Here is a 25,859-nt window from a genome sequence, read left to right as displayed (position 1 = left end):
TGATCTCGTCGTTCCAAAACAGGGTCTCCATAAACAAACGTCATGAAAACTTTTATTCCATCAATGACTGCCTCAATGTCAATCATTCTGTTATTCGAAAATAAAATATTAACTTGAAAATCATCCATAAAAAATAAAGCTAAACCTCCGCTGAGTCCAAGTGGATCGACGGTAAACATCTGATCAAATCCTAGATCGGCCTGAATGTTTTGCAACATCTGCCTTCTATTCTTCGTCTCAGTAAGGAACACAAGTCCTGGGCGATGCTTCTGACACATCTCCTTTAGGCGTCGAACTGTGAGGTCGTTCCCAATCCCTCGACAGTTCCAACTGAGTGTCTTCATTGATGGGTGGGGGATGGGTTCTTGGACCCCATCGAACCCTCATTTTTGGATAACCCAGATTTTTGTTTCTTTGACCTGAGATGATGATGTCTTGATCTCCCGTTTTCTCCAACAGTGCGGGCATCATGAGACGAAGATGAACGCTTATATGGAGATCCCCGACGGAGAATCCCAAATTTTTTATTCTGAATACCCAAAGGGACACTCATCTTGGAGCCATACTTACTGCCTCTCGGAGCTCTACCAGCCGACTTGGTATGTGCTGTTTTCTCCTCCATCTCCGCCAGCTCTAACCCCATCAGATCATCATTCTGGACGTCGCAATCCATCATTCCACCATCTCGTTTGTCCGCGATATCCATATCAGTTAACGCGTCTATGATCCGGTCCTCTCCATCACCCATCTCCGGCTCCTTATCACTCAGTGATTCAAAAGATAAAACCTGGGGTGATACTTTGGGACGTTTTGTGATGTTCTCTTCTCTCTCACGGTCAATCCGGGACGGTGTAACAATGGTACTAGCTAATCGCCGGTTACCCTGAGTTTCCTCACTGGTCTTGATGTCGGAGCTCCTGCGATCAGGAAGTGTTAAAGCATTACTGTGTGTAGATGTATGTCCATAAGAGACACTATCTTTCCCTACAGGTACAGCACCCAAGCACTGACGCACAACACCCTCTGTTCCTTGGCGAGGCTGCACCCTCTTCTCCCTCCATGCTACGCCACTGTTTCCATCACCTCGGTAGCGGTCATAAGGCCCGATACCAACCCGCGAACCCCCATAGCGACTGCTCCGTGTGTGATCATCCCGGCGCCTAATGATCCTATCAACATGACCGCTATTTCCTTCCCGTGAGTAAGCACCATGACTGCTATCTCCCCGGCTGCTCCTGTCACTATTGCCATATCTTGGATCATTGGACTGTCGCACCTTATGCTCACTGTATGGGCGAACAGTTTGTGTTCTCAACGCAGGTTCCTTCTTGACAGGCATGAACCTCGACCGTGCTTCTGGCACCTGTACCCTTGCAAAGACACCAGGGCGGTTACCTGGTGGGTTAATCCTAACCTGAGGGCTCAGAGAGGGACAGTACTCCTTCTCATGGGTAAGCAAGCCACAAGTAGAACAATGCTTAAATAACATCTCGTATTTGATCTCAATTGTAACCTCATCCCCTTCCGGAGATTCAGCCTTCCTTGCAAACTTCAGCGGCCGACGAGTATCAATATCAATGAGCATTCTCCCTTCCATTAGCTCAATTTGGTCCTGATGAACATGTCCCAACCGAGCTCCTATCTCCTTCAGATTATTAACCGTCCACAGGTGAAGTGGAACACCAATCAATCGAGTCCAGAAAAGGATTATCCAAGGGTAATCATCATGGACAATAGGTTCCCATCGAACCAGCACAAACATGCAGAAGTTGAAGTGGAACGGGCCCTTTCGAAGGACAGAGTTGAGATCATCCTCTGTGGTAAAGTTCAAAAGAAACTTTCCATTACCCAAATCGTTAGCGGTAATACGGTCCTCCATGCCCCATTGCGATGGCATTTTCTGAAGAAGCTTTTCGACATTTTGTTTCTTCGGGTTCAGAATCTTTCCAATCAAAGATAACTGGAATTCCGTAATATTTTGGGGAGTGTCTTGATCAGTTAACTTGATCGATTCATCATCCTCATCATACATGATCCCTTTGCCTTTAATATCAATCCAATGACTGGATTTGTTACGTTGAAACGATCCCATGCGAGAATACTAGGATCAATAGAGAACAAGACCAAAGTCTGCGACTTTTGATCGCAGTGAGAGAGATCAGATCGTACGAGTCCAACCAGATCAGAGACAACTAGAAACAGAGCAAGCACTGACTCTGTGCCGTTTAACGAACCAGAGCACCGGCACTTCGCCAAGCTAGAGACAGGAGAGACAGCCCGGTTGATGATTCGATGAGCAGTTTGGAATATGTAAGGTCGTCGATGTCGTCAGTAACAGAGTAAACCGTCGTGTCTCGCATAAAGCGTGGGGGAGACGGCAGCAAAACGGACCCAGAATCAGAGATCGTCGGAACACCAGTGCGCAAGTAATCGTCGATGTGGGAATCAATACGCCGAAGGACGTACCGATCAGGTGGAGATCGAAACTTCAATGGAAAATTTCGATCTGAGTAATCGCCAGCTCTACCGCCTTAGAAGCCCTAGAGAGTTATAATTATCATAAGTGTTTTGCTATTTTTTTGGTTAAGATATTAGCTTGTTATTAATATGTTTTGTAAGATAAAAAGATATTGTAGTCCTAAAGATAAAGATATATATATTACTGTAGTTGTCTTTTCTTTATGTGAAATTAAACATAAATTATAAAAAATGAAATAAGCAAATATTAAAACCAAAGTGACAAAAATTATGATTAAATTATAAACGAACGAAAATGTTGTATAAAGCTGGTTTAAATCCAATAACACAAGTAAAGAGAGTTCGTGTTTATACTTTTATGTATATCATATTATAAATCATAAAAAAAAACCAAAAACATAGGGCGGCAAAGAGGAATAGTGTGATTAAATGAATGAAAGATGTTGTAAAAAGACCTAGGGGTCTGTAACCTTTATCCTTTGTTTATTTGGTCAACTAAATAATTTATCCAGTTAAACAGAAAAACAAATAATTTATCTGTTGACAAACAAAAAAAAGGGTAAACTGTATTTAACTATTTCCATCTTATATATTAGAACAGAAGTCGCAATTTTGATTCATGTGTGATTTTTTTTTAAAATGGACCTAATAGATCTATTTGTATAAAGTCATGTTACGTTTAATCTCTAATCTTATTATTTAAATTTTGGTCATACCAAAAATTTTTATTGGGCTATCAATAATTGAATTTAAACAATAGATGATTCATTGGATTTATAGATAGTATAAATTAAATAGATAGAATTTAATGTTGTAATACTATACCTCTATATATTAATTATTTAAATATTTGTCGATGTTAACTTTTAAAATTATAAAGATTTTTTTTTTAAATAACAAAAATCATATTATCTAACAATGATTAATCTTTACTACCTTAAACCAATGAAAACAAATTTTAATCTATATAGTTTATTTTAAAAATAAAACAAAAACTAAATGTTTAATTATTTACTCGATAATATAAATCTATGAAGCAAAAAGTTTAATTTTTTAAAAACTTTCTAAATTTGTGAAATGTTACAATATTTTTGAATATGACAATAAAATAATATTTTACTAATCTTTATATATATAGTTACGATTTTAATAATGAAATAATAATCTGAAAATATATATATAGAAGAAGATACAAATACATGTAAAAGTTTGAAACAGTCTATTCAATGAAAAAAATATACTGTAAACTTATTATATTTTAAAAATTGATAGACACATATATATTATAATATATACCAATTTAGAATTAAAAAAAATGATTATATAAAAATAAATGAAAACAAAAATCCGCACAACCAAGGATTAAAATACAACATCTAAACATTCACATCACTTTCAGTTATTCAAAAAAGGAGCCGGAGAAACTAGACAACAAAAAGAAACTTGACAAAACATTATAGCAAAAAGGAAAAAGACAGGAAGGCTAGATGCCGATTATGTTTGACCAGAAAATGGTAAAGAAACGTTATGTAGCAACATTAAATAAGACCCTGACAATACAATAAATTAAAAGAGAGAAGAGAGTTCGTTGGTCCAAGTCTGACATTCTTCTACTTCCGACCTAGAAAACATGTATAAATACCTCATTTGGTTGATCCCTATGTTTCACCTGCAAACATTTTGAGTACAACATTGCATTAAAACGCATATAAATAGTCTTCAAGATAATACAACACACATATTATCAATTATTCATACATATTCGAGATGGATCAGTTTCTTGACGCGTTTCCATTTTGGTACATGTTCTTCAATGTTTTCGTTGTAGTTCTTAGCCTTGTGTTCTTGAAGCTCTTTCTGCATTGCTGGATATTGGCCGTTCGAGCTCAGAAGAAGCTCGGAGAAAACGGATTTTCCGGTCCACCTCCTAGCTTTCCATTAGGCAACCTTAATGACATGAATAAGCTAAAACCGGCTTTGGTAATGGTGGAGAACAACAAATCATCCACCAAAATCAAGCATGACATACATTCCATTGCCCTTCCACATTTCGCTCTTTGGCAACAACAATACGGTAAATAAACTCATATTTAAGTTATGGACATGTGCACTATAATGTTTCTAGAATTGATATCATTCTTTGATATAATTTCGGACGGTTCAACATTTTCTTCTTCAACCGGTACTGAAATAACATTTCTATAATCAGTTTAGCATATGGATTACTCTATGTAAATATTAACATAGACTACTGAATGTGTTATGTAACGCAGGGAAAGTGTTTGTGTACTGGCTAGGCATAGAGCCATTCGTGTACGTGGCGGATCCTGAATTCTTGAGTGTTATGTCGAAAGGTGTATTGGGGAAGAGTTGGGGGAAGCCAAATGTTTTCAAGAAAGACAGAGAGCCAATGTTTGGTACCGGTTTGGTTATGGTCGAAGGAGATGACTGGACACGACATCGCCACATTATCACTCCTGCATTTTCCCATGTCAATCTGAAGGTATGATTAGAAAGTAAACTAGTTTTCAAGTCGTTTACATTGATTGGCAAGTCCAAAATATAGGAAGTTAATAAGGTGACTAATCTAGTTCAACAATTTAGACTTTGTAGTCATTTTCTAAAAAGCATGAGCCACCATTTTCCATGACAGAAATTCCAAGGTCTTTATGGTTTTGAAAAGACTAGACCATACAAATAAGACTCGTCAAATTAATCAAAGCTGCGTACTCGAATGTTTCTCCTTTTCTCATTACTTTAATTGATGCTCTTAAAATTATAGGCTATGAAAACTATGATGGTGGAATCAACCACCAACATGTTGGACCGATGGGCCATACAGATAAACTCAGGCAACCCCGAATTCGACATGGAGAACGAGATCATAGGAACAGCCGGTGAGATAATTGCTAAGACAAGCTTCGGAGTCAAAGGAGAAAACGGAACTCAAGTCCTCAAAAACCTAAGGGCCATGCAATTTGCCCTTTTCAACTCGAATCGCTACGTAGGGGTACCCTTTAGCAACATTTTGGCCTTCAAGCAAACCCTTAAAGCGAGGGTGTTAGGTAAAGAGATCGATGATCTTCTTTTGTCGATCATAAACGAACGAAAGAGATCTTTGGTCGAAGGAGAGGACCACCACGATCTTCTCGGAATGTTGCTTAAGGCCGATAAAGGAAAGTTTACAGCGACGGAGCTTGTAGACGAATGCAAAACGTTCTTCTTCGCTGGCCACGAGACGACTGCTTTAGCGCTTACGTGGACGCTCATGCTTCTTGCGATCCATCCCGAATGGCAGGAAACGATCAGAGACGAGATCAGACAAGTCATCGGAGATTCTGAGATTGAGTATAACAAACTTGCCGGACTAAAGAAGGTACGTTACCATTTACCAAACATAGCACACAAACAGTTCACGTGGTTATATTTGAACGCGTTCACATAATGTGCAATTTGGCACGTTAGTACATAAATAAGTTTAAGGTTTCACAGAAAATAAATATAAACTAAGATATTTTAAGTTTAGTTGGCATCCGCATAGTAAGAATTCCCAAATGGAATATTTCATCAATAAAAAAGTGAGGAAATAATAAAATACAGTTTTTGTTTTGAAATACCTTGAAATATACATTTCAACGACTTCGCTGACAAATTATAGACGTGCCACCTCAGCTCTGTACTGAAAAATCCTAAGCCACATGACAGTATGGATCCATAGTAATGGGTATCCTATTTGTTTTTATCCACGACTAAAACGTGCGAAACGCATATCATTAGTGATATTCAGTTAAATCACATTTTAGTTAATTAAACCACATTTAATACTACATAATTAGGCATATTTTTTTTTGTAACATATATTCATATATAGCATTAACGAATAGAACTTGCAATCATCTTATGCAGATGAGTTGGGTAATGAACGAGGTTCTCCGGCTATATCCACCGGCGCCAAACGCACAACGGCAAGCCCGAAAAAACATTGAAGTGAACGGCCGCCTAATTCCAAACGGTACAAACATTTGGATCGATGTGGTGGCGATGCACCACGACCCCAAGTTGTGGGGAGACGACGTCAACGAGTTTAAACCGGAGAGATTTGACGGTGATTTGCACGGTGGTTGTAAGAATAAGATGGGGTTTATGCCGTTTGGCTTTGGAGGGAGAATGTGTATTGGTCGGAACTTAACCACCATGGAGTACAAGATCGTCTTGTCGTTGGTTTTGTCCCGGTTTGAAATATCGGTTTCACCCGGTTATCACCATTCACCAAAGTATATGCTCTCTCTCAGACCGGGTTATGGTTTGCCTCTAATCGTACGACCACTTTAAAAACCGTTAACACACAAATTTTATAGACTTTGTTTTATCATATACACATGTGTGTATTGTTATTAATGTTTCGAGTATCGAAATTTTCTTTTCTGCTGAATTTATGTTTCGGTCGTTATTTACATGTAATTTCTCTAAATGAAATAAACTCTGAGTATTAGAGCACCTCCATCGGTAACATACTCTCCATGGTTTCCTAGACTTTTTTCTATTTATATTTTAGTAACATTTTGTTATGTAAGTAAATTAAAATTTATTTAGAAAGGTTAAAGCAATAAAAAAATGACATGTGGACATAATAGTGTAAAGTGGAGTTCTAACAGATCAGTGACACATGTCTATTTTTTTTTTTTTTAATTTTACTTTTTTAAAAATATTTAAATTATAGGATACCCCTTCCATCCTACCGATGGACATGGACGTGCTCTTAGAGATTTTGTGTACTAAAATCTAGAAGACTTCTCTTACCCTAGTTTTTGTTGTGTACTTTGACGAATTCGGATACGTTATTGTTGGAAATAAAAGATGGATTCCATCAGTCAAGGAGAACATAAGAGCATGAGCAGCGATGAAAAACCAATTACATTTCTCAATAAAAATAAAATAATAACATTTATATTTATAACTATATTTTTATTTTTATTTAACAATTTTGCAACTAATAATACCACAGTTGTAGAAAAGTTTTTTTTCTTTCTTGTGGAAGTTTCTTTGCGACCAATCGATTTTTATGATTTGTTATTATTTCTCCTTCTCTTTCAATACATTTTGTTATTTTATCATTAGAAACCTATTGAGGGACTACTACTAATGGTGCCATAAGAACACCTCCATTAGCAAGATAAAGATGAGGTCCTCATCATTAATTTATTAAAAAGAAAGAAAAGACTAAAGAGAGAGAGTGATATTGTATCTCAACATAAATATTATTAGAATCCCTTAAAAAACTCAACATACAAATATCATAGTTTCATTGGTTTAGCTTTAGAGAAGAAAAAAAAATATTCTATCTTCAGCCCAATATTTACAATGGATCTCATCATGTTTATAAGTGAGAAAATCTTTTACAAAATTTTGAGTGTGAGTGGATAACATTTCACTTTAGAGTAAATATTTTAGAGTAAAAGTATTTTATTCTGAATTTGACTGGAAATCACTTCCAGCGAGAATTTTTTAGCGATAATATTTTTACTCCCTGTTCAACTTATACTTCTGCCAATCAAGTAAAATTAATTTACATCTCTCTTACGCTCACAACTGTTTAATTGGTGGTATATAGTACACTTTATTACCTCAATGCTTCTGAAGTAGAAAGTAACTACACCTGATTTTATTTTATTTTCTTTTTGTTTTACTCTGCCATTTTTTCTCATAATTTCTCCACTTTTATTTCTCCTAGTTACTTTAAAATCTACCAGTCACACCCTCTATCTCCAGTCCAATATTTACCAATCAAGAAAAATTTAGTAGAAAAGTTTTTTAGCCAAATACAGCAGAAAACAATAATCCATCCGTTTTAAAATAATACATATTTTAGAATTTTCACATTTTTTTAATAAAATATATTAAAACTTAGTTATAAATGCATAGTTTTTTGCAAGTTTATATTTCCTATATTTTTAAACCAATAATATTTTTTAAAAATACAATTAATATTTTTGAACTTCATAATTTTTCATTATTAGTTGACAAAAATTGCATTAAAAATACAAAAAATTTATCTTTTTAAAACAAAATTTTTCTCTAGAACATGCATTTTTTTTTACCTGAAAGAGAGGGAGTATGTGTTATCCTACTTGTTTTAATGAGAGTAACGCCACCATTCTGTAGCAACAGCAATCGAATCAAAGTACAAGTACGGAGATGATGTTTACGTACGAAGATTTGGTCAAGGCAACTGATGACTTCTCCAGCACCAACCTACTTGGAAAAGGTGGTTTTGGTTATGTTCATAAAGAAGTTCTTCAAGATGGGACTGAGGTTGCGGTTAAACATCTTAAAGATGGAAGTAGACAAGGAAAACGAGAGTTTCAAGCAGAGATACAATTCATAAGTAGAGTTCATCACATGAATCTCGTTTCCCTTATTGGTTATTGCGTAACTGGATCTCAAAGATTGCTAGTTTATGAGTTCCTACCAAATAAGACTCTCGAGTTGTTTATCTTATAAGATTTCTGGATGTTAAAAGACTTTCTTGTTGTAGTAAAATATTTTTTGACATGTATGGTAGAATCTAAAATAATCATATTTACTTCTCCAAGATATATTGCATCTTCTTCTATCTCTTCTTATTATTTTTTTGTTATTATTTATTTATTTTACTAAATTTTTTCTAATGTTTTCCTAATTTTTTACATATTTTTTCCTAATATTTATTTTTCTCTAAATAGTAATAAAAATTATACAATCAATGAACCAAAAACCATCTTATAGTTCTTTTCAATCATAACATCACCTTATTTTTTGATTTAAATGCCAAACAATTTTGAATCAAAATTCTAACATGTTCGTTCAATATAATTCATCTAATCTTCAAAGCCTAATTATTTAAAAAAGCATATATGGACATTATGAGAGATTAATAATTATTAAAGATTCAATTATATTTTTATATGAATATGAAATCATTATATCAACTTCTATAACCTGTTTTATATCCATTATTTTATGTAGTATATAAATATAAAAAGAATTGATCAAACAATATTGCACGAACATGGACATTAACATTTATATATTCCCCATGATATACACAGTTGAATTTCAAATAATTCTATAAATATATATATTAATAAAAAATAGATATATATACATATATAATTCTTTACCGCCTCACATTGTGAAAATGTATCATTCAATCGGGTTAACAGGAACTCATCATCGAAAGTGTATCCTGCCATGTACATAGATAATGTTACTGAACTTCCATTTGATGATATCACTTTTAGGGGGGATTATTGGAACATGAATTTCTGTGGAATTTGATGATTTTAATAGTTGAGAGGATTTTACAAGTTAACTAGATTTAACAAATTTTATCAAATACTTTTACATAGATTTTCATTACTTGTGTATAGAATTCTATTGATTGTTATTAACTTTTAAAGTAAGAAATTAATGGTGGTAGAAAAAAAAGGAAAGAAAATCATTTCAATTAAGGCAATTCTTAAACAACTTTTAAAAAAGTTTTTGTCACAAAAAAGATCTCAAGAAATAAAATGACCAAAAAAAATAATTTCTACTTCTTACTTTATAGATATAAATAATAAAAAATAAAAATAAAAATTTTATATAATTTCGAAATATATGTTTTAAATTTGAATTTCTGTAAAAAAAATTTGAATTATTATTTTTGAAATGGTTTTTAAAAAAATTCGAAAGTGCTTTTTAAAACTATTTTTACAATTTTTATTTTAAATTTTTAATATTTTTTTCTATTTTTTAAGTTGTGAATTGTATTATGTTAAAGTTGTGATTTGTATATTATTTCATTCTTCAATTTGAGTTTTTGTATGTGAGTGTATTTTATTACATTGATTTCAAAAATCTTATGGGTATAGATGATATTCTCAAAGTTGAGTAGTATGAGTAAAAACAAAGAAAATTTACATCCCAATAACAATAGATTTTAATATAATCTTAAAATCAATGAAAACTAAACTTTTCTAATAACAAAGGATTTTGAGTGGAATTTAAAAATCATCACTCCAATAACAATGAATTCTATTTAGATTTTAAAAATTCACAAACCAATAACAATAGAATCTCAAAATTTAATAACTCTTCTAGAATTCTTTGCCCAATAACCCCCCTAATATATCGGTCTCTTTTAAAGTGGAATAAGGTAAGATAATATAGGAAATTCACAAAAATTGGCAGAGAGAAACAGTAGTAGTCGTTAAACACATTACCCAAAGAAACTACTCCCTCAGACACAACTCATTGGACATGCAACGCATTATACTCTTGAGAGCGTAATCGTGTTTAGAAATGAGAAGTCCAATATTACAATGGGCCTCGTCTTGTTAAAAAAAAAAGAAGAAGATTGGTACAAGTTGGAAGTAGTAGATAAATACAAGGACCTTTTCCATAATTATGCGAAACATTTCGTATTACTTTCCTTGTCTCGTTTATGAAGGAAGGCATCGGACCAAAAGCAAAAACCAAACATGTAATCTGTCAGTTGATCCGACTTTTCGAACTATGGCATCTGCGATGGCGACATGGACGCCAAGCTCTCTCCAGCTGAGGATTGCCCTCAACTATCGGAGCTTCAAAGCTGCTCCGGCGAGAGCGAAGTTGACGAAGCTCAGTCGCCGTCTACGGATGTCATGCGCTGCACAGAATGCAGAATCGGGTCGCGGGTCGGATCGTTTTCGCGGGTGGGATGATTCAGGAGACGATGAGATGACTTCGGATTCTGGCGGTGGCGATTGGTATAAAGGTACGAACTTTTTCTGATCTGAGTTTGTCGGAAAACGAGATTGGTCTCAGAGATTTTGCTTAATTGAGTGTAAAATGAAGATAAAGGTTTTGCCTTTCCCTAAAGGGTTTGGATTGATTTTCAGGAACATTGGTCTCTGGTGTGGCTGGAATGGTTCTCTTCGTTGGGCTAGCTTTCGCGGCTCTATCTTTCAAGAGACACGTGTTAACTAGTATGCAACTTTAACTCCTTTTTTTTTTCTTTCTCTCAGTGTCTGATTACTACGTAGTTGATGAAGCATATAATTTTGGTGAAACTGTAGGACCAAAAGTAGAAGTGATGGTTTCTGAAAGCTCAAGTGATCAAGTCGGGGAAACTAGTCATGAGAGAGGTAATTTGATGGACCAAGATGAAAAAGAAAGCTATAAAGGTATGGACATGGATCTTTTTTTAACTTCTTTTCATCTTCAGACACTCAGACATGACTGTACAACGAATATATTGTATTTGCATCTTAACTCTCAATGTGGTTGCATGTTTGACGGTCCCTTTTATGGATGTTAGTTTAGTTTCACCACTTTTGGAGTCAAAATCCGCATCTACAAGCAAAGAAAACCACGAGGTGAAGAAATCATCAGAAAGCCGAGCGGATGGGGTAGATACAGAGACTTCTCAAATCCCAGACGAGGAGAAGAAACCCCGCTGTTATACAGGCATACCTGCCCCGTCCACGGTTCCACCAGTAAACCCCTTGAGACCTATCTTTCCAACAGTTGTGGACCCAGTTCAAAGTCAAATGTTTGCAGCTTTACAAGCTTTAAAGGTACTTTTTTCTAACTCTTTAGACTACTGTGAACTATTTCTGATGTGTTTAAGAACTGATATTTTAACTTTGTATAGGTTATTGAATCTGATGCTCGGCCTTATGATTTATGTACACGCCGTGAATTCGCTCGTTGGTTGGTTTCTGCAAGCAATGTTCTATCGAGGTAGGTAATTGTCCTCTCCTTGAAATATTTCACGGCCTCACATTGTGAAAACACCTTCATCGGTTTTTACAGGAACTCAGCATCGAAAGTGTATCCTGCTATGTACATCGAGAATGTTACTGAACTTGCATTTGATGATATCACACCTGAAGATCCTGATTTTCAATTCATTCAAGGTGATCGATGGAACTTTTTTTTTTTTAACATTGATGCTGAATATGGATTAATCTTTTTTTCTTCATCTTCGTTGGATTATTATAGGTTTGGCAGAGGCAGGAATTATCTCAAGCAAACTCTCCAACCACAACATGTCTTCTTCTGAGAGCAGTCAGCTTAAGTTCTCACCAGAAAGGTAGATCTGCTATTGATTCCATTCAAGCATATAAGCTTAAAAGAAATCTGAAAATAACTAGTACACATAATAAGTATATAAATATGATTTGGATATATTCGGATACCGAAATATCTCGGTTCGTGTTGGGTTCGGTTCTAGTTCTTTAGATAGCAATGTTTTAAACCCGTTTGGATATTTCACCAATTTTGGTTTGGGTTTGGTACTAATTTTTAGGATCAGATTCGGCTGGGTTCTTCGGATTCGGTTTTTTTTTTTGCCCAGCCTTAACTTTTCTCACAATCTTTTTTTTTTCTCTACAGTCCTCTTTCACGTCAGGATCTTTTGAGCTGGAAGATGGCTTTGGAATTCCGACAGCTCCCAGAAGCGGATAGCAAGGTTCCTTTGTCTATTTTTGCCACATTTAGTCATTGACAGTGTCCTAATCCTTACACAACTCACTTCTCTTTTTTTTTTCAGAAGTTGTACCAACTTTCTGGCTTTGTTGACATTGATAAAATAAACCCAGAAGCGTGGCCTGCTCTTATAGCCGACTTATCTGCTGGAGAGAATGGAATAACAGCACTTGCCTTTGGTGAGTTACATTCTTTGCTTCTTAAGTAAATCATATCAAGTTCAGTTTTTGAAAGGCATTGTGTTCCTCTAGGGCGTACCAGATTGTTTCAGCCGTCTAAAGCAGTTACAAAAGCCCAAACAGCTGCGTCTCTTGCAACTGGTGAAGCTTGTGAAGCAGTTAGTGAGGAGCTAGCTCGTATCCAAGCAGAGGCTATGGCTGAAAACGTGGTTTCTGCCCATAACGCGCTGGTTGCTCAGGTGGAGAAGGAGATCAACGCCAGCTTTGAGAAAGAGCTTTTAAGAGAAAAAGAAACGGTAGATGCGGTGGTGAAATTGGCTGAAGAAGCAAAAACGGAGATGACAAGGCTTAGAGTTGAGAAAGAAGAGGAGACTCTCGCATTGGAGAAAGAACGCACGTCGATTGAAACGGAAATGGAGTCTCTTGCAAGGCTACGCAACGAGCTTGAGGAACAACTTCAAAGCCTTGTGAATAACAAGGCAGAGATGTCGTTTGAGAAGGAGAGGCTTGGTAGACTTCAAAAGCAAGTGGAGGAGGAGAACGAGGAGATACTAAGGTTGCAGAGTGAGCTTGAGGTTGAGAGGAACGCTTTATCCAGAGCCAGGGACTGGGCGGAGGATGAAGCGAGAAGAGCAACAGAGCAAGCAAAAGTGCTGGAAGAAGCTAGAGGGCGTTGGGAGAAGTATGGCCTGAAAGTGATTGTTGACAGAGACCTCAGTGAACAGACAACAACCGAGTCTACGTGGTTGAACGCTGGGAAGCAATATTCCGTCGAAGGAACCATGAACAGAGGTGAGAATGCGGTTGCTAAGCTCAAGAAGATGGCGCAAGATGTAAGAGAGAGATCCAGAGATGTTATCTACTCGATTGTAGAGAAGATAAGGCTTTTGATATCAGCTTTGGAGAAACAAGTTCGTGGAATGAGCAACAAAGCCAAAGAGGTGGAAATGAAAACAAAGTCAAGAGCGGAAGATTTAAGGAAACAAGCGGGCTTGAAGATTGGTGAGATCAGAGATGTCTCTATGATGCGAACTAAGGAGGTTGTGGAAGAGTTTAAGGATAGAGTATGGAAACTCAAGTCAAAATAGGTTTTTTGAGGTTTAGTTGTCCTCAACAAGTCGCAGAACATCACCGGCTAAACAAATCTTTAAAGCGTTGCATTTTTAGCTTTGTTTCGAGTTGTTTATCTTGTAAGATTTCTGGATGTTAAAAACTTTCTTCTTGTAGTAAAACATTTTTTGACATGTATGGTAGAATCTAAAATAATCTCCCAAGAACGTTGGAGATTTGAAGAATCTAAAAAAGATCAGTAAGAATGGTTTCTTACAGCAAAGTTCTTCGAATAGTTTTGTCTTAGATAACTAAAAACATTTGGGGAGTCTTCAATAATTGGGAAGTTTCAGATTGGGAGTTTGAGATTATTTTGTATTATTGATAAAAATCAATCTTTTCTGGTTTTGTGTGGATTTATTAGTACAATAAAAAATGTAAATTAAGATGGAAAAAGTAGACAATAATTATACGGAGAAAGAGCATTGAAAGTTGACAATAATTATGGGGACTGAGAGACGTGCGGTCCGAAGAAAGTTGAGGTAGTTAGAATAGATATTTTTCAATTCGGGCTAATTAGATTACTTTCCAATGAGATAAGGTAAAAAAAATGGGGTAAACAGTACCTAAAACCAATTCCCTGAGATTCATGTCGTTGCTTACCATCACCACGGCTCGTCGCCGTCTACGAGTTCCACCTTAATTGATTCACTGACTCATGCTTTATCCATAGAAGTTGTGATTATTCTGATAGTTGGGGTTCTCGTAGTAGCTGGTGCTGTATTTTGTCTCTTGCTTTGTTACTGCAAAAGAAAGTGGAAGAGATTCAGAGATGTTGAAACGGCATTGAGCTTAGACCTTATTTTTAGGGCTTCGTCATTTGGTAATTTTTGATTTTCTAGATTCGAGGTTTATGGCTTTAGGCTAATTTGTTAATCAGTTCAAAGAATTTTACTCTGATTAAAGTATAATGATTTGTGTAGGTAACACCAACACTCTGCAGCAGCATCAACCGAATCAAAGTACAAGTACGAAGATGATGTTTACGTACGAAGATTTGGTTAAGGCAACTGATGACTTCTCCAACACCAACCTACTTGGAAAAGGTGGTTTTGGTTGTGTTCATAATGGAGTTCTTCAAAATGGGACTGAGGTTCCGGTTAAGCATCTTAAAGATGGAAGTAGACAAGGAGAACGAGAGTTTCAAGCAGAGATACTGTTCATAAGTAGAGTTCATCACAGGAATCTTGTTTCCCTTATTGGTTATTGCGTAACTGGATCTCAAAGATTGCTAGTTTATGAGTTCCTGCCAAATAAGACCCTCGAGTGGTTTATGTTATAAGATTTTTGGATGTTAAAAGACTTTCTTGTTGTAGTAAAACATTTTTTGACATGTATGGTAGAATCTAAAATAATCATACTTACTTTTCCAACATATATCATGCATCTTCTTCTATCTCTTCTTATTTTTTTGTTATTATTTAATTTTTTTTATTAAATTTTTGCTAATGTTTTCCTTATTTTTGCCTAATATTTATTTCTCTCTAAATAGTAATAAACATTATACAATCAATGAACCAAAAACCATCTTATAGTTCTTTTCAATCATAACATCATCTTATTCACTTTATTATTTTATTTAAATGCCAAACAATTTTGAATCAAAATTCTAACATGTTCGTTCAATATAATTCATCTAATCTTCAAAACCTAATTAGATTACTTTCCAATGAGGTAAGGTAAAAAAAAGTGGGGTAATAGAAGGGATAGCTAGAACCAATTTTTTTGTAAGTGGGGAAAACTAGATTACTTTTCGTATTAAGAGGTTTTAATACCACGAATTAAATGGTGACCAAACTGTTCATCATCCTCTTCCTCTGTTTCTCGCTTGTTTCTCGCTTTAGCCAAAAACAGTACCTAAAACCAATTCCCTGAGAGTCATGTCGTTGCTTACCATTACCACGGCTCTGTCGCTGTCTCCAGTTTCCACCTTAACTGATTGACTGATTCCTGCTTTATCCATAGAAGTTGTGATTATTTTGATAGTTGGGGTTCTCGTAGTAGCAAGTGTTGTATTGTCTCTTGCTTTGTTACTATAAAAGAAAGTGGAAGAGACTCAGAGATGTTGAAACGGCATTGAGCTTAGACCTTATCGTAAAGTTTCCATAAAATTTGATGTAAAATCGACTGATGAATATTTAGTAATAACAAATGCTTGTGAAATTATATATGTAATTATCATATTTACTTCTCCAACATATATTATGCATCTTCTTCTGCCTCTTCTTATTTTTTTTTATTACTTAATATTTTCCTAATTTTTTACATATTTTTGCCTAATATTTATTTCTCTCTAAATAGTCATAAAAATTATACAATCAATGAACCAAAAACCATCTTATAGTTATTTTCAATCATAACATCACTTTATTCACTTTATTATTTGATTTAAATGCCAAACAATTTTGAATCAAAATTTTAATATATTCGTTCAATATAATTCATCTAATCTTCAAAGCCTAATTATTTTAAAAAACATGTATAAACATTATAAAATATTAATAATTATTTAAGATTCGATTTTATTTTTGTATGAATATGAAATCATTATATCAACTTCTATAAATTGTTTTCTATCCATTATTTTATGTAGTATATAAATATAAAAAGAATTGATCAAACATCGAACGAACATGGACATTAACATTTATATATTTCCCATGATATAGACAATTGAATTTCAAATAATTCTGTAAAAAAAAATATATATATATATATATATAAATATTAATAAAAATAAATATATATATATAATTTCTTTACCGCCTCACATTGTGAAAATTCCTTCAATCGGGCTAACAGGAACTCAGCATCGAAAGTGTATCCTGCCATGTACATAGAGAATGTTACTGAACTTGCATTTGATGATATCGCACCTGAAGATCCTGATTTTCCATTCATTCAAGGTGATCGATTGAACTTTTTTTTTAACATTGATGCTGAGTCGGTGAAGGTCATGATTAAACTTTTTTTACTTCATTTTCATTGGATAGTATAGGTTTGGCAGAGGCTGGAATTATCTCAAGCAAACTTTCTAACCACAACATGCCTTCTGCTGAGAGCAGTCAATTTAAATTCTCACCCGAAAGGTAGATCTGCTATTGTTATCATCCAAGCATATACGCTTAAAAAAATCCGAAAATAGTTAATACATTTAAGTATTAAAATATTTCGGTTCGAGCCGGCTTCGTTACTAGTTCTCTAGATATCAAAGTTTTGAACCCGATCGGATATTTCACAAATTTTGGTTCGGTTCGGTACTATCTTTTTGGGATCCGATTCGGTTGGATTTGGGTTTTTTTGCCCAGCTCTAACTCTTCTCATATCTATTCTTTTCTCCAACAGTCCTCTTTCACGTCAAGATCTTTTGAGCTGGAAGATGGCTTTGGAATTCCGACAGCTCCCAGAAGCGGATAGCAAGGTCCTTTGTCTATTTTTGCCACATTTAGTCATTAACAGTGTCCTAAACCTTACAAAACTAACTTCCTTCTTTTTCAGAAGTTGTACCAACTTTCTGGCTTTCTTGATGGAATAACATCACTTGCCTTTGGTGAGTTAGATTCTTGCTTCTTAAGTAATCATATCAAGTTCAGTTTTTTGAAAGGCATGCGTCCCCTGTAGAGGTAATGGACATGGACCATTTAACTTCTTCTCGCCTTTTAGACATTTGGCATACCCACGTTTTAAAGATTGTGCAAAATTAGGTAGTGAGAGTGATTTCACAAATTAAACGCCTTTGGTTTGTGCTGGCTGAATGTGGTAAAGAAATATTATTAACAACCTAAAATAAGATAAATTCCAATAATTATATATAAGCAAAAAGATTGAGGCGAGTTTACTTCATTTGGTTGATTCCCACATTTCATCTGCAAACATTCTGATATCGATAAATATTTTTTCTTACATATTTGGAGAGACATTAGAGATAGGATCAATTTCTTGGCGTGTCTCAGTTTTTGTACTTGTTTTTCAATGTTGTCGTGATAGTTCTTAGCCTTATGTTCTTGAAGCTTTTTAAGCGTTGCTGGATATCACCGGTTCAAGCTCAAACGAAGCTTAGACAAAATGGATTTGTCGGTCCAGCTACTAGTTTTCCTTTAGGAAACTTTAGCGACATAAAGAAGCTAAAAATAGCCTTGGTGATGGCGGAGAAGAGAAAATCTTCCACCATAATCAACCATGACATACATTCCATTGCGCTTCCACATTTTGCTCTTTGGCAACAACAATACGGTACATAATAACTCTCAGTTCTTTCCGGAGATTTGGACTATAACTTTTCTGGATTTAGTACTAGTCTCTATTAATATTTATGACGCTTTCACAAAAGTGTACATTCTTATTTTACCAAACATTTGGATTAACTATATGTAAATGTTAACATAATCATTGGTTATACGTGTTATGTGATGCAGGGAAAGTGTTTGTGTACTGGCTAGGCATAGAGCCGTTCGTGTACGTGGCGGATCCTGAATTCTTGAGTGTAATGTCGAAAGGTGTATTGGCGAAGAGTTGGGGAAAACCAAATGTATTCAAGAAAGACAGAGAGCCAATGTTTGGCAACGGTTTGGTTATGGTTGAAGGCGATGATTGGACACGTCATCGCCACATGATTACTCCTGCATTTCCCCCTCTTAATCTTAAGGTATAAATGATTGAAAACTAATCACGTTTTCATATAGTTACAGTGGTTAGTGGTTACAGTCTGAAGATACAAAGTTAATGGCGTGGCTAATCTAATTCAACAGTTTAGACTTTATAGCCTTCTTCTAAATTTCTATGAAATCTCGTTTAAATCAAAGCTTCATACTAGAATGCTTTGTATTCTCGTTGCTTTATATTGATCGTCCTAAATAATAGGGTATGGCAAATATGATGGTGGAATCGACCACCAACATGTTGGACAGATGGGCCATATACAGATAAACTCGGGCAATCCCGTATTCGACATGGAGAACGAGATCATAGTAACAGCGGGTGAGATAAGTGCTAAAACAAACTTCGGAGTCACGGGAGAAAATGCAACTCAATTCCTCAAAAACCTAAGAGCCATGCAACTTGCTTTCTTCCACTCACATCGTTACGTAGGCGTACCATTTAGCGGCATTTTGGATTTCAAGAAAACCCAAGGAGTTAGGTAAAGAGATCGACAGTCTCCTTTTGTCGATCATAAATGAACGAAAGAGATCTTTGGTCGAAGGAGACGACCACCATGATCTTCTCGGAAGTTTGCTCAAGGCCGAGAAAGGGGAGTTTACTGCGTCGGAGATTGTGGACGAATGCAAAACATTCTTCTTCGCCGGCGTTGAGACAACAGCTTTAGCACTAACGTGGACGTTCATGCTTCTAGCGATCCATCCTGAGTGGCAAGGCACGCTTAGAGACGAGATCAGACAAGTCATCGGTGATTCCGAGATTGAGTATAAAAAACTTGCTGGACTAAAGAAGGTACGTTACCAAACATAGTACATAACAGTTCACGACTTCACGTGGCTCACTATATAATTTCTTTTTGGTGAAAACTCACTATATAATTATATGCATGCATACATGATATCATTATTTAACTTAAACGCGGTTGAGAATAAATGTGAATTTTGGTGTGTTCACATTATCTTAGCTAGGAACAAATGAAGTAATGAGAAAGAAAGTAATGAGGATATAATGCAGTCTGTAAAATTCAGTACTCCTCAGTTCCATTTAAAATTCAATGTCAGTTCTAGAGATGTTTGTTTATCACATAATTAATGTTTTGTTTTTTTTCTATAATTTAATGCATTTTATAAGTTATTCAGTTGCTCTTAATTAAATTAATAAAATAATGAATACGATTGAATTAAAATAGTCAATAATGATAACTATTTTAATTATTTTCAATTTGATTAAGAAACTTAAATGCCATACATAAAAATGGAGAGAATCAGAATAAATAAGCTTATTGATGAATTTAATAAAATTTAAATCAAATCACAGGATATTGTTATTAAACTAATAATTCTAAATTATGATATAAATTTTAATATTAATAAACTTTATATTCATATGTATATTTGTATGTTATGCTTAATAGATTTTAAAGATTGACGATATTGCACTAAGATTTAAGTTTTCATTAAATTAGAAAATTCATTTGAGGTGAAACTCAATACAGTGGCATAGATATAATACAATTAAAGATATATTTTAAATTTTAAAATCCACAGATAATTTTTAATAATAATAAAATTCTAAAATTAAATTTTTAATAATTTGTTAAAGAATTTTAAATTGGGCAATTCTCTCAAATAGTCTTTTTAAGTTTTTATTACAAAATAACCTTCAAGAAAAAAAATGACCAAAATAGCTCTTTTTTATTTTGAAAATTTTAATTTTTATTTTTATTTTTTTAAAATTTGAAACCCTATCCCAAAAACTCCACTCATTAACTCTAAATCTTAAGTGTAAATTAGTTAACTCTTTAATAAAATTTATTTTGGTTATTTTCTTCATCGAAAGCTATTTTTGTGACAAAAACTAAAAAAAAACTATTATAGGGAATTTCTCTTTTAAATTTATGACTAAATAACATCTCTAAAGCTCCATAAATCGTTTCTAACAATAAACAGAAAAATTCATAATTTAAAATTGAGATTTTAATTTAATTTATTTACATCTGACCCGTGGTCAATGTCAAAGGTCACGACATACAAGTCCATAGCGCTCACCTCTATTAATCAAAAAGTAGTAACTGTGCTGACCAATTTATCATTTACTTCTTGTAAAAATTTGACGAATAGAACTGGGTGATGCAGATGAGCTGGGCAGTGGCGGAGCCAGCGGCTGCTTTGACTGGGGTCAAATTTCTAATAAAACATATTTACATGGGTCAATAAGCTAATTTTGTAGTATATTTTTAGATATCTTTCACAAAACACATAACAAAGTTTTTTTTGATAAAACTTCACCTGGGTCACATGACCCCCCTCCCAATAAGCTACCTCCGCCACTGGAGCTGGGTGATGAACGAGGTTCTCCGGCTATATCCATCAGCGCCGAACGCACAACGGCAAGCACGGAGAGACATTGAAGTGAATGGCCGAGTGATTCCGAACGGTACAAACATTTGGATCGATGTTGTGGCGATGCACCACGACGTTGAGCTGTGGGGAGATGACGTTAATGAATTTAAGCCAGAGAGATTCGACGGTGATTTGCATGGTGGATGTAAGAATAAGATGGGCTTTATGCCCTTTGGTTTCGGAGGGAGAATGTGTATTGGTCGGAACATGGGCTTCATGGAGTACAAAATCCCCTTCTCGTTGGTTTTGTCTCGGTTCGAGATCTCGTTTTCGCCCCGGTTATCGCCATTCAACAAAGCATGTGTTTTCCCTTAGACCCGGTTACGATTTGCCTCTAATTGTTCGAGCACTTTAAATTGGACGATTTGTCTCTAATTTTCTTTTGTGTTGTTTAAAGTTCAAGAAGTTTCTTTTTAGTTTAAAATCTAAAGTCATCCGCCTTAGAGCAGGCTCATTTGGAAGCATGTAAGTGGGATTCTTGAAAATTACTTTAACAACAAGTCAACAAATGTATCTTATCAAAACTAAATCTTATATATTAAAACAGAAGTCATGACTTATATTATGTGTGATTTTTTTTTTAATTTGGACCATCACTTAGAAATCTTTTTAAATGTATTTTATTAAGACTAATAATACATAGAATCTTTAAAATACTTTAATCATAATATCTTTTGATATCTTTTCATTTTAAATATAAATATATTTATTTTAAAATTTTAACAAATCTGTTTTAAGAGATTTTTACAAGATTTTCATTTGCGAAATTATATTTAAATATTTTCACTAATTTTGAAATTAGTTTGAAATATTATTATACAATAATAAATTCAGTAATCATTTATAAAATGAAAAATAAAAAATTCTGTGATATTTTATATATTATATAATCATAATCAATCATATTAAAAGAAAATTATTATATTGAGCTAAATATAATAAAATTGTATTAAATTTATAAATTTTATATAATTTATTTTCGTAAGTATAAAATATTTATGTTCAAAAATAAAATCTAATATGTTGGTAAGATGGGTTAACATTAGCAAACTATATAATACATGTATAAAAATTAACATGTATTCTTTTAAAGCTTATAATATAAAATCTTTGTAACTACTTTAATCATAATATATTTTCATTTTAAATATAATATAGATTTATATATTATATTTTAAAAATTCTAATAAATCTGTGTAAAAATATTTTAACAATAATTTAATGTATTTTAAGTTATCGTTTATAAAATGAAAAATAAGTAAATTATATCATATTTTATCTACTTTATAGTCATGATCATGTTAAAATACAATTATTATACTTAAATAAATATGAAAATAGTATATTCAATTGATAAATTTATAAATTTTATTTTCATAAATATAAATTATTTATTTTAAAAATATAATACGATGATAGAACGGCTTAAAATTAGCAAACCATATAATACATGTATAAAAATTAACATATCTTAGACTTTTGTATATACAATAATATATTATCTAAAATGAATAAGCATAAAAATATTAGTAAAAATAAATACAGCTTTGAAACACGGGTTAGAATTTAGCATAAATTAAATACAAAATAATTTTCAAATATGTTTTCTGATGAATATATTAATTTGTTTAATAACTAAATGCAAATACAATAAAATGAATATATAATAAGAATTGAAAATACATACGGTTTTAAATAATTTATTAATTATAACATGTAAATTATAAAATTATTGTATTTGAAATAGTTATATAAACATTTAAGTATATGATTAACGTTAAAAATATATACCACTAATGTTTAAAAACAATAATTTATGTATAGAAAAGTGAAAACAAACATCCGCGCGGTTGCGCGGGTCAAAATCTAGTAGTATTTTTATAATATAAGTATAGTTTTATAAAAAAAAAGATAAATATAATATCTTTTATATCAGTAAAATTTAGGATACTGATAAAACAGAACACAGAGAAAAGAAGGAAGAGACAAAGAGCGAATACTTTAGGGGCGAATGCACATTCCCTCCTGTAAATATCACAATCCCATCTATTCTTACCCATACTATCCACCTCCTCACAATACCACCCAGAGATATGAATTATCTTCACATCACCCCACATCTACCCACCTCCCGGCAATGCCACTCATGAGTTTGTTGCTCTTCCGATATGTCGGGGATAGACCTCGAGGCTGATCTGATAGCAACTGCCACTGATAGTGTTTTTACGGCGTTGTTGATGCTGGGTCTCTCGATCCCTTCAACCGATATTACTATTCGGACCGTAGGATCTGAGGTAGAGGCTAGTGCAGCTAGAGCGTCCACGGATGTATTTTCTCCTCGAGGTATTCTTAATTCAAATTTTTTGAATTGATTGGCGAGATCGTGGACTACTTTAAGATAAACTCCCATGTGTTCTTCTCGAGCTTTGTAATCTCCCTTGAACTGGCTAGTGACTAATGGGAATCGCTGACTGCTTGGATTTATTAGACTCTGATTCCTATAGTTAGGCGAAGACCAGCGATCAAAGTCTCCTATTCGGATTTGTTGTTGGAAGCGACGAACCCTAGTCTGAATGACTATTCTAAGACTTTACATGTGGGAGAGGTCAGTATGATGCCTACTCCCGAACCGTGACGGGATAATGCTCCGTCCACGTACAAGAACCATGTCTTTGGCTGATTTATTTCTGTGGGGTTGGACAGAGCAAGTTTGGTGACAAAGTCCGCGAGAACTTGAGCCTTAGTGCAAGTCCGCAATCAATACTCGATGTTATATTCAATGAATTTGATTGCCTATTTAGCTAGGCATCATGATTGGATCAGACTATGAAGATTCATTCACAACAGTTGCGAAGTCATGACTACTATGGAATGAGATTGGAATTTTTTTGTGCTGACATTATTACTGCTAATGCGAGCTTCTCTATTGCTGGATATCTTGTCTCTGCTCGATGAGTGTTTTGGTTACGTAGAAAATAGATTTTTTTCACCTTTGTCGTTTCGTAATAGGACTCCGCTGACTGTGGAAGATGATATATAGTTATGTAGAGGTATAAGGGTTCCTCTGGTTTGGCCAGTATGGGTGGCTCGCTGAGGTAGGCTTTAGCTGTGCAAAGGATTTTCTCGCACTTTTTATCCCATAAGAACCTCGCTGAGGTAGGCTTTGGCTGTCCAAATCATGTTAAAAATTTAGTGTGTCCGGGAGGTCCTGGTGGTGGTAAATTAATCTCCCCTGGTTCAGAGGTTTCAAACTCAGGTACATCTTCTCCTTACCCCGGTAAATCACCCATGGTTGAGTGTCAAATCGGTGAGCCTCCAAAGTTCCTTGGGTTTGAGCATTTCAGAGATCGTAAATGGGGATCAAGGTTTAGTTCTGGATCAATCATGCCTGTTGGCCACGGTTCAGAGGCATTGACACCAAACGGTCAAGGGATGGTCTCTGGAAATTCAGACTTCTGAAATAGAGTATATGGCTAACTCGGATCATGGGTATGAAGTCATTGTAGCGGATCCCAGAGTCTCGTTTGAGTTAACTGGAGAAGACGTTGCACGCTGTTTTAATGACTAACAATGACCGGATTGAGATAGATGAGAGAAGAAACAGCTTCCAAAAAAATGAAAGCATAGAGAGTGTCGGTTGATAGAGAGACAGAACAGCAGAGGATTCACAACCTCAGTTCCTCCTCGATAGGGTCAAGCAAAGAGTTCAAATTCGATAACACGAAAGAAGAGAATATAGATAAGGTGGCAGGAAACAGCTGGAGTTTCTTCCCGGGGTTACGATCTGGAGTCAGCTAACAAAATAGAGTCTTCTTCATTACTAAGACAATAACAAACCATGAACCTGACTTAGTGAGATGGTGAAAAAGTAAGAGAGTGGCTTAAATTAACGTATACACTGAATAAATAAGCTTAGCTTTGGTTTGCAGTTGCTGTAAGAATAACTTATGTACAGATGTTGTTAGGAACTTGGGAATATTCTTGGATCAGCTCCTACATATAATGTTACATCTTGTTACATTGATACAGTGATAAATGCGCCGTGACCGGACATAATATTCTATTTATTTTGTTTACAGTTTCAAAGAAATATTTTATTTTACCAGAAGTGTTTGAAATGAGATGGTGAATGTATTAATCATTGGTCTAAACTAGGCGAAAGGTTGTGGTAATGCAATTCTACATTTTCACTAATGTTCTTTATAGCTGATCAACATTTTTTCTGGCGTCTAGCTGATGTTCAAGGTTGAAATTCCAATAATAACATAAAATACATAAATAAACACAAGAGGGTTTTTTTTTAAAAAAAGCTCTCAGACACTGGTACCGAGAGTAGTTTTTAACCAGTGTTTAAAAGACTAAACTTCCCGCTTTTGCTCATTAACCGACAGATACAGGCCTGTTTTTTCGAATTATTCCTCGTTTGGGAAGTATCCGCCGGTCCGTTCTACGCTTTGACTACTACACACCGGGTTCTTCCCCCGACTATGGTCGGAGGGGCCGCCGGCCACCGTCTACCGATGCCAAAGCAGAGCTCATGAAG

General features: G+C 34.6%; 2 protein-coding genes and 1 pseudogene across 4 annotated transcripts; all 3 read left to right on the top strand.

The window, feature by feature from the left end:
- Nucleotides 1-3,752: 3,752 nt before the first annotated feature.
- Nucleotides 3,753-6,975, top strand: LOC106417891 (cytokinin hydroxylase-like). Its single transcript, XM_013858612.3, has 4 exons — nt 3,753-4,552; nt 4,752-4,981; nt 5,261-5,854; nt 6,385-6,975. The coding sequence occupies exons 1-4, from the start codon at nt 4,246-4,248 to the stop codon at nt 6,808-6,810; spliced, it is 1,557 nt and encodes a 518-aa protein (XP_013714066.2). The 5' UTR covers nt 3,753-4,245; the 3' UTR covers nt 6,811-6,975.
- A 3,961-nt stretch (nt 6,976-10,936) lies between these two features.
- On the top strand, nt 10,937-14,396 carry LOC106380968 (leucine-rich repeat and coiled-coil domain-containing protein 1). 3 transcript variants are annotated; one of them, XM_013820819.3, is made up of 10 exons: nt 10,937-11,254; nt 11,379-11,465; nt 11,556-11,663; nt 11,803-12,056; nt 12,134-12,222; nt 12,295-12,398; nt 12,484-12,574; nt 12,877-12,952; nt 13,037-13,148; nt 13,221-14,396. In XM_013820819.3, exons 1-10 carry the CDS (start codon nt 11,014-11,016, stop codon nt 14,234-14,236), a joined length of 2,178 nt encoding a protein of 725 aa, XP_013676273.2. In that variant the 5' UTR covers nt 10,937-11,013; the 3' UTR covers nt 14,237-14,396. The 3 variants fall into 3 exon arrangements, with proteins under 3 accessions (XP_013676273.2, XP_013676272.2, XP_048603497.1); XM_013820818.3 differs by having other exon boundaries at nt 10,938-11,254; nt 13,034-13,148; XM_048747540.1 differs by having other exon boundaries at nt 10,938-11,254; nt 11,798-12,056; nt 13,034-13,148.
- An 838-nt stretch (nt 14,397-15,234) lies between these two features.
- LOC106416859 lies at nt 15,235-21,840 on the top strand (annotated as a pseudogene).
- The last annotated feature ends 4,019 nt before the right edge of the window (nt 21,841-25,859 follow it).

The sequence above is a fragment of the Brassica napus genome, chromosome C2 (genome assembly GCF_020379485.1).
Source record: "Brassica napus cultivar Da-Ae chromosome C2, Da-Ae, whole genome shotgun sequence".
NCBI classification, from domain to species: Eukaryota; Viridiplantae; Streptophyta; class Magnoliopsida; order Brassicales; family Brassicaceae; genus Brassica; species Brassica napus.
Note: the sequence above shows the minus strand (reverse complement) of the source record. Positions and strands in the feature narration are given on the sequence as shown.